Source organism: Bos taurus, chromosome 19 (genome assembly GCF_002263795.3).
Source record: "Bos taurus isolate L1 Dominette 01449 registration number 42190680 breed Hereford chromosome 19, ARS-UCD2.0, whole genome shotgun sequence".
Lineage (NCBI taxonomy): Eukaryota > Metazoa > Chordata > Mammalia > Artiodactyla > Bovidae > Bos > Bos taurus.
In genome coordinates this window covers 13499158-13512418 of record NC_037346.1, presented here as the reverse complement: position 1 = coordinate 13512418, position 13261 = coordinate 13499158, and the positions used below count along the sequence as shown (strand labels likewise).

Genomic DNA, 13261 nt, shown 5'->3' with positions numbered 1-13261 from the left:
GATCCTCAGCTTCTCTGATTGTTCTCCAACCTTCTTGCTCTACTTGAAACCTGCCTGACCTCCGAAGACTCTTCTTCCTTCTTACATGGCGAACGGTTTCTCTTTCCCTTGTGCCACAGAGCCTGGAGAGAGACTTTGATGAAGACTCCCTCCCCCTGTCTAATCCCACTGTGTTTGGTCCTTTCCCTTCTTGCCAGCTTAAGGATATAGATCAAAGCTCCTCCCCCTTCTTTCTTGCATCATCATGTTTTCCCTCTATGTTAGAAGAAGACACGTCTGTGTCTTTAGCACATAGATACTGACCCCTGCAGTCACCAACCCTACCCCGTTTTTTCCTTCCGTTTATCATGAACTCCTTATTGCCAAATTCAGGCTTAAACTGAAGAAAGCAGGGAAAACCACTAGACCGTTCAGGGATGACCTAAATCAAATTCCTTATGATTATACAGTGGAAGTGAGAAATAGATTTAAGGGACTAGATCTGATAGACAGAGTGCCTGATGAACTATGGATGGAAATTCGTGACATTGTACAGGAGACAAGGATCAAGACCATCCCCATGGAAAAGAAATGCAGAAAAGCAAAATGGCTGTCTGTGGAGGCCTTACAAATAGAAAAGAAGAGGAGGGAGGAGGGTTTAGGATGGGGAACACATGTATACCTGTGTCGGATTCATTTTGATATTTGGCAAAACTAATACAATTATGTAAAGTTTAAAAATAAAATAAAATTAAAAAAAAAAAAAAGAAGCGAAAAGCAAAGGAGAAAAGGAAAGATATAAGCATCTGAATGCAGAGTTCCAAAGAATAGCAAGGAGAGATAAGAAAGCCTTCCTCAGCGATCAGTGCAAAGAAATAGAGGAAAACAACAGAATGGGAAAGACTAGAGATCTCTTCAAGAAAATTAGAGATACCAAAGGAACGTTTCATGCAAAGATGGGCTCGATAAAGGACAGAAATGCTATGGACCTAACAGAAGCAGAAGATATTAAGAAGAGGTGGCAAGAATACACAGAAGAACTGTACAAGAAAGATCTTCACGACCCAGATAATCACGATGGTGTAATCACTCACCTAGAGCCAGACATCCTGGAATGTGAAGTCAAGTGGGCCTTAGAAAGCATCACTATGAACAAAGCTAGTGGAGGTGATGGAATTCCAGTTGAGCTCTTTCAAATCCTGAAAGATGATGCTGTGAAAGTGCTGCACTCAATATGCCAGCAAATTTGGAAAACTCAGCAGTGGCCACAGGACTGGAAAAGGTCAGTTTTCATTCCAATCCCAAAGAAAGGCAATGCCAAAGAATGCTCAAACTACTGCACAATTGCACTTATCTCACATGCTAGTAAAGTAATGCTCAAAATTCTCCAAGCCAGGCTTCAGCAATACGTGAACCGTGAACTTCCAGATATTCAAGCTGGTTTTAGGAAGGGCAGAGGAACCAGAGATCAAATTGCCAACATTCGCTGGATCATAGAAAAAGCAAGAGAGTTCCAGAAAAACATCTATTTCTGCTTTATTGACTATGCCAAAGCCTTTGACTGTGTGGATCACAATAAACTATGGAAAACTGTGAAAGAGATGGGAATACCAGACCACCTGACCTGCCTTTTGAGAAACCTATATGCAGGTCAGGAAGCAACAGTTAGAACTGGACATGGAACAACAGACTGGTTCCAAATAGGAAAAGGAGTATGTCAAGGCTTACATGTCCCGCTTATCACATGGAGTCTTCCCGAATCAGGGATAAAACTGGTGTGTCCTACATTGGCAGGTGGATTCCTTACTACTGAGTCACCAGAGGAACTCCACAGCAAGACTTCTTAAAAAGAGTTTCTCTTCTTGCTGTTTCCAGATACGCTTCTCCCTCCCATCCCCTCTGGAACCCATGTATTTCTCCTGCACCCACACCGTTCCACTGGAGCTGCTTATGTCAAGGTTGCTATTGATTCCGTATTATTAAACTCTGTTGTGAATCTCACTTATGTGACGTTTCAGCAGCATTCCATGCAGTTGGTTATACCTTCATCCTTGCAATACTTTCTTCTCTTAGTTTCCAGGACCCCATAATCTCCTTTTTACCCTTCTAACACTCCTTCTCAGTTTCCTTTGCTGCCTTTTACGTCTTTAAGAGTGTCAAGGGATGATGGAAATGTTCTGTATTTTGATTGTAATGGCAAATATGCACAAATGTATACATTTGTCAGAATTCATCAAACTTCAACACTTAAAACTGATGGATTTTGTTGCCTGTAAATTATGCTTCAGTAAAATTCATTTCAAAAGTATATGAGAATTGTTCATGACCACTCTTAAGTACTTGGGCTTCCCTGGCAGCTCAGCTGGTAAAGAATCTGCCTGCAATGCTGGAGACCCTGGTTCAATTCCTGGGTTGGGAAGATCCGCTGGAGAAGGGATAGGCTACCCACTGCAGTATTCTTGGGCTTCCCTTGTGGCTCAGTGGGTAAGGAATCTGCCTGCAATGCAAGCAGACCTGGGTTTGATCCCTGCATTGGGAAGATCCCCTGGAGATGGGAATAGCTACCCATTCCAGTATTCTGGCCTGGAGAGTTCCATGGGGTCACAAAGAGTCAGACATGACTGAGTGACTTTCACTTTTACTATTAAATACAGGGTTTCTTTTGGGATGATAGAAGTATCCTAGAATTAGATAGTGGTGGTGGTTGTACTATATCTGAATATACTAGAAACTACTGAATTGTATACTGTATGATGGCCAGTTTTATGTTAATGTGAATTTTATCTCAAATTTTTCAAATTATTTTTTAAAATGTGAATGGAGATATATTTCAAGGTCACAAAGGCTGTAGCAGAACCAAGTCCAGGATCTCCCAGCCTCAACCCCATCAGGGCCCAGAGCCACCTCACCTGGCGCTTTGGCAAGATAGCTTTTACAGAAGGTGAGGTAGAAAGAAAAAAAGTGTTTTAGGGCTCAGTCCCTAAAACACTCAGTCCCTGAACTTCTCCTCTTGTCTCTATTCACCTACCCTTGGTCATCTCACCCAGTCCTCAAGATTTAAATTCCATCTATAAACTGATTAACTTCTAAATTGATATAATACCCCCGAACGTCAGATTCATCTGTGCGGACTCAACCTCTCTTCCTGCACATCTGCCTCACGGCAGCTTCTAGTCACCTTCCTTGCATTTGTTCTTCCTACAGTCTTCTCTAGCTCAATAAATGATACCTCTATTCTTCTGTGTAAGTAAAAGATCTTAGAGTTATGCTTGACCTGTCTTTCTCACATTCACATCCTCTCTGTCAGTGAATCGCGTGTGCATCCCAGCCTTCAAAATATACCCAGAGCACAACCACCTCTGAGTGCTTCTGCTGCTGCCCCGTGATCTAGGTCCCCATCATCTCTTATTGCATTTATTGCGGTCGCTTCCTCATGGACCTTCCTGCTTCTGGCCTTGCCCCTCCCCCTATCCAAAGTCTACTCTCAACAGGAAGTGGAGGGCTTCCCTGGTGGATCGGTGGTAAAGAATCTGCCTGCCAATGCAGGAGACACAGGTTCAGTCCCTGGTCCAGGAAGATCCCACATGCAGCAGAGCAACTCAGCTCAAGCACCATGACTATTGCGCCTGTGCTCTAGAGCCCGGGAGCTGCAACTACGGCAGCCCGCATGCCCCAGAGTCCCTGCTCCACAACAAGAGAAGCCATGCAATGAGAAGAGCATGCACCGCAACTGAAGAGTAGCCCCTGCTTGCTGCAACCCAAGAAAAACCAGCATGGCAACGAAGACCCAGCACGACCAAAAATAAAAACGGAAGGGAAGGAAAGTGGAATGATCCAGTTAAATGTAAATCAGATCGTGACTCCAAACTTTCCTGTGATTAAAACCCTTTAAAGGCTTCCCAGCTAACTCACATGAGGGCCGGAAACCCTGCAGTTGCCGGCACGTCCCTCCTAGGCGGGCCTCCAGTGACCCCGTCCTCGTCTGATCCCACCGCATCCCACACTGGCTCCTCCGGCCTCCCCGCTCTGTCTTGAGCCTGCGGGGCACAGTCGGCACCTTCACGCTTGTGGTTCCTGCTGCCTGGTGTGCTTTTCCGCCAAATACCCCCATGTCTCACTTCCACAGCACTTCAGGTATTGGCTCAAGTGACATTTTCAGCAAAGCCTTTCCTGGCTGTTCTTCTAGAAGGTCGACTCTCCAAGCTGTCCTGTCTCCTTCCTCTATTTTATTTTTTCCCCTCAAACGTTATTCCCATTAACATCGTATATTTAACTTACTTATTTTGTGTATTTTCTGTATCTCCTACTAGAAGATAAGTTGTGTAACGCCAGAAACTTTTGCCTGTTTTGTCCGTTCCTGTTTTCCCCATGCTTTGGCCGGTGCCTTCCATGTAGTAGGCGCCCGATAAATGTGGCTGGCTGACATACTGCTGACATTCCCTGCCTTCTCAGCAAGAGTCAGGCAGAATCGGCGGCAAATTCAAATTCATGTCTCTGGCATGTTGTGCTCACTGTGGGACAAGTTCAGTTAAACCGCGGACATAGTTTCTCGTATTTTAAGTGTTTTTCTCTGCTTGCTTTTTTTGTCTTTTGGTCTGAGTGACTCCTTCACTTAAGGTGAATATGTGTATTAAATAACTCTGTATGTGAGTGTGCATATGTATGTATAAAAATAAGCCAATCATGAAATGTTAGTATGATTTTTTAATGTACCTAGGGATTATTTATTTTAAAAAGCAAATATTTTTTTGCTTTTTTATTTAAAAAATAAAATGTTTATTTAAAAAAGCAAACGGTTCAAGCTTAGTGTTTACTGATCATTAGCATAGACATCTGATTTTAAGATTGAATACTCCAGTTTTGTGATGCTCTCAATTATCCTTGACCCATCTATATTTTGATGGTATGATGGTCCCATTGTGAGAAAATGATGAATAGTAATTCATGCAAATCTTTAATTTTGTGTTGATATTTTTAATGGAGGTATCACTTAAGATTAGAGAATGACCCTTTAACCTTGATGAAAAGGAAATGAGTGGAATGTATTAGTACCTGAGGTTGCAGCTGCAAGATACCTAATTTCAAGGGTACAATGATACAGAAACAGACACCTCCATCTTTCAAAGGAGCACTCTCTATGCTAGTATTCTATGAGACAGTAACTCTAAGACATGATTTGGCGATTTAAAGCTAGCTTAGAACCACTGCATCATATGTACTTTGCTGGGTCTTTTGGTCATGTGGTGATGGCAAATAATGTGTTAAAAACTATTTGTGCTTCCCACAGGGATACAAATATTTATATCTGACCCCTCAAGATTACAAGAGAGTCAGTGCTCTCAACTCTGTCCATTGTGAACATGTGGAAGATGAAGGAGAATCCAGGTAGGTATTATCCATCAGAATAATTTGGCCATGGATTCAAGAAAGGAGAATTTGATCATTTTTTTCTCACTGTCCTGTTGATTATGACCTTGAGCAATGAAGATTGCTTGTTGCATAATCTAAAGCCTTAGGTATCTCTGCTCTACCACTTACTAGCTAAAAAGCAAAATTATTCATTGAGGCTTTAAAATTGTTTATTATATGCATTTGAAAAGTTGGAACATACAAATAATTATGAATAAAAAGTAAAAACCAGCTATAGTCCTACCAAGAGATCACAGTTATTAATATATATTATATTCTTTCTGTCATATGTATATACATCTCTTTTCCTACATAATTGGGGTCATAATAGAAAAGGTCTTTTGTCATTTATTCTTTCCACAAAAAATTATTTGGGGGGTAACTTTTTATGTTCTTACAATATTATTTGAGAATATGATATTTAATGGCTTCATATAAATCTTTTTAATGAATGTATCATATTTGAGCATTCAGACAATTCTAATTTTTACTGCTGTATCCCTGGACTGATCATTCTTTTATGTAAACTTTGAGGAATATCTCTGGTTATTTACTTTGTGTTAATTTCTAAAAGTAGAATTAGTAGTCAAAAAGTATGTCCATTTAAAAAAAATTTTTTTTAATAATTTCAAATTGTCTTCTCAAGAGCTGCATTCCCACGAGCAGTATATGTAGCGCTTGTTCACGCTGTTTAATTGTTCTCCATCCTTGCCAGCATTGATTACTGTCAATAAAATAGGATGAAAACAGCAACTGTTATTTTAACTGGTATTTTTTGATCACCAGTGAAGTTGAACATTTTTATAATCTATCTGAAAGTATTTTCCAGAATGTTAATCTGTTGCTCCAGTATCATTTTCTGAATAATTCATACTTTCTTCACTTTTATAATAATCTTAACTCAATTACCAGGCTTTATATTCTGTTTTTTGTTCTATCTATTCTTGGACTAATGCCACACAGTTTTAACTGCTCTAATGGGCCAGGGTTCCTCACATTCTTAATTTTCCCCCCAAATTTTATCCATTATTTTTGTCTTTTTACATATAGGCTCATTTTTTTAAAAATTCCCCCAAACCTCCCATAATGATTTTGATCCAAGTTGCATTAGGTTTATAAATTAATTTAGGAAGATCTGAGTGCTTTATAATATTAACTCTTCCCAACTAGATATATGGTGTGTGTTTCTAATTATTTAAGTGTATATTTGAAGTTTTATAGTTTTCTTCACATAGGTTATGCCAGAAGGTCCCAGTCTTTCTTGGTTCACAGCACCCATATTGTCTCTGTAATTTTTTCATAGCAGCTTTAGGCAAAAGGATATACCTCGTATTTCTGATTATTGAGTAGGCAAACCCAGAGAGCTTCATAAGTATTTCTGCCGTGAACAACATGGGTTTGAATTTCTTGAGTCCACTTCTACATGGACCTTTTCAACAGTAAATGCAACAGTACTGTACCATCTGTGGTTGGTTGAATCTATTTATAGACATGGAAGAACCGTGTATTAACAATTGAGCACCAACTATAAGTGATACTTGAATTTTCACCTCCTGAGGGTGGATGCCCCTAACTCTGGCTGTTGTTCAAGGGTCAACTGTATAGTATATATCATAGCTGAAAATTTGTTTTATGTCAGTCTTAAATAATTGCAGTTACTTACGTATGGGATATTTGGATCTGCACGACGTTGCAGATCTTAGAGTCAGCTTGGACATCGCCACCCTCATATTCTGCATTGGTTTTTGTGTAGAACGCCCTCCACCCCGCACCACCTTCAAAACTGAAAACCCAGCTTTGCAACGATTGTCAGAAGGAATGTAGCACTACCTACTGTTAAACCACGAACTACTTGAAACTAGTAGTTCACATGGGAGCCATCAGATACCACATAGTATTTCTCTCAAAAATTTGAAACATCCTTCAGTGCCCCTGGGAGAAGGCAGTGGCACCCCACTCCAGTACTCTTGCCTGGAAAATCCCATGGATGGAGGACCCTGGTAGGCTGCAGTCCATGGGGTCACTAAGAGTCAGACACAACTGAGCGACTTCACTTTCACTTTTCACTTTCATGCATTGGAAAAGGAAATGGCAACCCACTCCAGTGTTCTTGCCTGGAGAATCCCAGGGACGGGGGAGCCTGGTGGGCTGCCGTCTATGGGGTCGCACAGAGTCAGACACGACTGAAGCGACTTAGCAGCAGTAGCAGTCAGGGCCCCTGACTGAGGGTTCACTGTGGCACCCATCCCAGGATGTCTTGGTGTACAGTGTAGGTATGGTGGGATTTTGCCGTTTTTTAGATAGCTCTAAATGTTTTTCACTTTTTTCTTGCTACTTTGAACAGGATTCCCACCCCACCCCCGCCATTGTATTTTTTAACTCTGTTACTGGTATCTCAGAAGACTTGATTTTTGTATATTGCTTTTGTTAAAATAAGTCAGTTTTCTTCTCTGAGCTTCAGTTTCCTCGTCTGTACAAAGAAGAAGCAAGTGAGCTTATATATGTGAAGCCTTTATTGGCACAGAACTAAGCACATAGTGAGCAATCACAGATCCTGGCTGTTATTACCTATGATAATGGAGATGATATTCCTTATCACACTGTACTGTTGTGAGGATCAAAAGTGGCACACATGAATCTTCTGTAATTGTATTACATTACACAAAGGTTCGGAGAAGGCGATGGCACCCCACTCCAGTACTCTTGCCTGGAAAATCCCATGGACGGAGGAGCCTGGTAGGCTGCAGTCCGTGGGGTCGATAGGAGTTGGACACAACTGAGCGACTTTGCTTTCACTTTTCACTTTCATGCATTGGAGAAGGAAATGGCAACCCACTCCAGTGTTCTTGCCTGGAGAATCCCAGGGACGGGGGAGCCTGGTGGGCGGCCATCTCTGGGATCGCACAGAGTCGGACACGAGTGACGCACCTTAGCAACAGCAGCAGCAGCATACAAAGGTTTTTATTATAAGTAACATTAAAATGTGGTACTACCTTTTTTGTTTTTTGGCCATGTGATGTGACATGCGGAATCTAGTTCCCTGACCAGGGATCAAACCTGTGCTCCTTGCAGTGGAAGCGCAGAGTCTTAACCACTGTATCTCCAGGGAGGTCCCTGGTACTGCTTTAAAGAATGATAGTCTTAAAGGTAGAAGACTTAGATCATAGAGCAGAAAATGGGAAATTTTTTACTCTCTTTCATGTAATGCAATAGGAAAAGATGTCACTTAACAAATCATAAACACCTCTGAAGCAGTATGCACTCCTTAGGAGGGAAAAGATCTGCTTTGCAAGGAAGGCTGGCTGGGCCCATGGGTATGTGTGACTATATGGCATATGGGCCTTATAAAATGAACACTTAACCTCCTCCCCCACCACCAAATTACTGTGGCTCGTTAACCCATTAAAGCAGATTAACTTGACCTGTAACATAAGTCTGAAATCAGGAGTCTAGATACAGAGCCAAATGAAGAACTGGGAGAAGCAATTACTGGGAATCTGGGAAGCAGAAACAAAGCCACAGAACAACAGCGAGAGCAAAGAAAAGGAATTGGTGGAAGGCTGGAAGTAAAGGAACAGAGAAATATGGGGCAGAAAAAAAAATAGTTTAAGAGCCACTTTGGGATATTTATTTATTATTTCAGTTTCTAAAACTGTGCCCAGTGCCAAGCCTTCTGGGTACACGTGGAACAATAAATAACATATGCCCATCTCTGTGTCCCACTTTGTATTTTCCCTTTATTAGCTGCATTCCCCATCTCCCATTTCGCATTATCAGCTATCACTCCTAACCTCCCACTGAGAAGACCCACGAGTGGCTCCCCTTGGATCCACAGGCTGCTTTCTGGACAACTTGCCCAGCATTTTACGTTTGCACACAGTCCTCCTGCCCCTCCAGAGACTGTGCCAGAAACTCTCGTACATACACTGGGTGCTTGCCAAGGAGCAGGGATAGAGTGCACGGTGTTGACCTTCCCTTCATCCTTGTCTTGGAAAGAGAGAGGATTTGGAACTCGAGAAACTGTTCTCACAGTGCCTCTGGATTTTTTTTTTTTTTTAATTCCTGGGTAACATTCATCTAAAATGTTTGATTTAATAATGGCTGTGGCTTACTGTAGAGATACACGTCCTAGAATGTAAGAGGTCTTCTGACACTGGAGCGCCATCTATGTGTCAAACCCTCTCGTTGCTGCTTAATTTAACTCAACTCAACTCTCAGAAGTGGATACACTCTAATTCCCATCTTACACAAGTTACCTTATCCCTAGAGTTGCACTGCTGTATGTGTCAGAGCAGGGATTTAAACCTGTCTCCTTAGTTCCAGATTTTGCTCTTTCCGCTACACCATGTTGCTTCCAGACAAAATAGGCACCAAGCTAAGAAGGAAAGATATATGAATGACGAGTATAAAAAATGTACAGAGCTCTGGTGTTAAATATGAGTTCGGTATGCTTTTAACAGCCTATTAATGGTGGCTCTTCTCTTAATGGATTGTCGTTACTGTGTTTAACCTGTCTAATTTGGCATGGCTCTATCCACCAGGTACAAGATCACTGACATTATTGGGAAGGAAGAAGGACTTGGAGCAGAGAACCTTCGAGGGTCTGGAATGATTGCTGGGGAATCCTCGTTGGCCTACGACGAGATCATCACCATCAGCCTGGTAAATCTTGGCCGAGTGTGAGATTTTTGGAGAGCTGGCTTTGACTAGGATTTGCTTTTGCCACCGTCACTGCTGTTCAGCTTCAAATGAGAGCATTTCTTTAAAAATATATATATATATATTGATTTATTGGCAGTGCTGGGTCTTTGAGGCTGAGCGTGCTTTTCTCTACTTGCAGCGAGTGGGAGCTACTCTCTAACTGCGCTGCAGGGTTCTCATTGTGGTGGCTTCTCGTTGTGGACCACGGGCTCTAGGGTGTGCAGGCTTCAGTATTTGCAATTCCCCGGGCTCTGGAGCGTGGGCTTAGTTGCCCCATGGCATGAGGGATCTTCCCAGACCAGGGATCGAACCTGTGTCTCCTGCACTGGCAGGCGGATTCCTATCTCTGTGCCACCAGGGAAGCCCCAGGAGCATTGCTTTAAAATTGTAAATCTGCAATTTGATTTTAATTGTGCATAATAGTAGGACGATAGAGTAATGTACATAATTGGATTCCCCAGATAAAACTAGCACCTTGTGTTAGCTTTTAGTTTAACTTATTTCTCAAATATTCCACACAGTATTAACAGCTTAAACTTCTTCTCCTCTTAACTAGTTTCCTTTTTCATACCTCTAGTGTGGATGCCACACATCTGTGGAACAGGCAGAAGTGTAAGAGAAGTAAAGGCTCTGAGACCCTTTAACTGTTACTTGAATCATTGAATGAATTATGTTACCTTCTTGGCTTTAACCAGGAAATTGTGTTTTTGTATTGTCATTTAACCAAACAGATTTCCTTAAAAAAAAAAAACACACACCTAGCTTCTGTTAATGTGAATTTTTTTTATACCTATAGCTTAATTCTTACAGCTTGGGAGGGAACATAAATATGTGACACATCGAATTTATTCTTTTTTTAAGGTTACATGCAGGGCCATTGGGATTGGGGCTTACCTCGTCCGACTGGGACAGAGAACCATCCAGGTCGAAAATTCTCACTTAATCCTGACAGGAGCTGGGGCCCTCAACAAAGTAAGTTTCTAGAGTTTGGGAGAAGTGTGTGAAGCTTTTCAAAGACTGTTGTGAATTCTTAATTCCAGGTCTTGATTGGTCAGGGAAGATATTCAGCCCACACATTCCTCAGTCTCTCTCTCCTCCTCTCTCCATCTTCTCTGCCTATTCATTCATTTGACATAATGAGTGTTATGAGTACCTACTATGTGCCTGACACTATTCCAAGCCCTGTGTATATGTTAATAAACAAACCATATATAACTCCTGCTGCAAAGAGTTTACATTCTGATGTCTTTCTAGAAAGATCAGATTGACTGCATCTGTTCTGCCCTCCCTCCCTTTTTCTCATCTGTGAGCAAGCAATGTGAGATTTATACCTATGAAACATCCTCTGAACATGGCAAGGGTGTCAGGTTTTAAAGTTTTGAGAAATTTGTGAAAGCATCTCTGAAGAGGAGCACTTAAGACATGGTCCCTTATAGGTGAGGAAGTACTTGGTCAATGTTGAATGGAAAGTGGGTGGATGGATGCATGGATGGATTGCTAAGAAAAGAATGTGACATGGACATTTACTGTCCCTTCCAAAGAAATGCTTGTGCCTGTTCAATCCAAGTTCATAGTGGTTTTCCACAGAGGGGAAAAAATATATAGCTTTCACTCTTACAGTGACCTCAGTACCTAAGAATAACTGCATATACAAAGGACCGTGTAGTTCCCCCTTCTTTGCAGGCATAGGAAAATTATTTTCTCTCCAAAGCTAAGAATATGTAATAGTCTAAGGCTGGCTGACTGACCTCATACAGCTCACATAACCTCTCATCTTTCTTTATCCGTCAAAGATGAGTAATAATTTCCACCTTTAAATGAGGAAACACAGGTAAAAGCATCTAGAACTCGGCGCAAAGCATTGGCCTGCACTGCTGGTGCAGTTACCTTTTCCTCTCTCAATATGGTTTGGGGACCGAACTTGCGGAATTACACGTGTGCTAAGTTAGTTGTTTATTAGACTTGCACAAACTTTTTTTTTTTTTAATCCAGCCTTGACTTTCAAGAAGAAGGATTGGAATTCAGTGTCCCAGCCTATCATCCCCATTTAGAATAAGTTGACACTGCCATCAGTCCAGTTACCTTTGGGGGAACGCCAGAAATGAGAATGGTGTGAGGTGATAAGCTTGCTCTCTGCACCCGTGTGAACTCTGCATCCTTCTCTGGGTTTGCCTTTCTCTCCAAGGAAAGCAGAGCGGTGCTCACAGAGGCCGGCTTGGATGTCCTGCTCTTTCTTTAGAGAGTAGCCTGGACATAAAGATTGTGAACTGTCTCTACTGAGGGAGGTTATTGCTCTGAATGAAACTGGCTGAGAGTCTTACGTTTTAAAAAAAAGTTGTTCTTTTGGATCCTTTTTCTTAGAATGAGATATTGATGCATGCTGAAGAGAACTGTACGTACCATTATCTGTGAGGATCCAAGGTAACGAAGATACCTACATTTCTGTAATGTTCCTCTACCTGAGCAAAGAGCTAATTTCTAAAGTGTCTTGTCACACTGAGTTTCTTATTTTTTCCCTGATAGCAAGACTATTCCAAAAGGCAGAGGTGTTGTCATTGTTGTGTTATTGTCACTGCTGCCGGGGGTTTTGTTTGTTTTTTCCTGAAAGCTTGGTAGTTGAATTTCAATCATGCTACAAAGAAAGCATTATCAGTTTTGTTTTGTTTTCTTAAAATCTGGTTAAATTGCTGTGATCAAATTCATTATATTCATCTTCCTCTTAGCCTGCAGGGCTGCTGGTTAAAGTCTAGTTGTAGGGAAGAGACAGTGAAGCTGCAGCTGTAACTTACCCTACAATGCTCATTTCCAGAAGGATATGATCATTTGTAGCTGAACGGAGTGATCAGTTATAGGGGTTACCTAACCCTGCCCTGACTGCTTCACTGTCCTCTTACATGGAGCCATGGAGCTGGCAGACCCTCGATTTCATGCAAATTCATTAAAATGTCCTGTCTGCCCCTGTGCCTCTCAAGTATGAAGAAGGGGACTAGACGGGAGCCACATACTCCGGCTGCCTCCTCCGCTTTCCTGCCTGTGCACATCCTGTCTTTGTGTGCACCGCTGTCGCTCTACACAGTCTGCCTTTTCTTCTATAGGAATCTGTGTCTCGCATCCGCTGGGTGTGTGTCCAGGTCACTTTGAGTGCGTGTCTCTTCCTGCCTGGGCGCTAGTC

General features: G+C 41.8%; 1 protein-coding gene across 14 annotated transcripts in view; it reads left to right on the top strand.

The window, feature by feature from the left end:
• ACACA (acetyl-CoA carboxylase alpha) overlaps positions 1–13261 on the top strand; it is a 286753-nt gene that overhangs the window by 213888 nt on the left and 59604 nt on the right. For all 14 annotated transcript variants that reach the window (XM_024979601.2, XM_005219975.5, XM_059877716.1 and 11 more), the window contains 3 exon segments: positions 5267–5364; positions 9930–10050; positions 10951–11061. In XM_024979601.2, the coding sequence (XP_024835369.1) occupies positions 5267–5364; positions 9930–10050; positions 10951–11061 (330 nt within the window).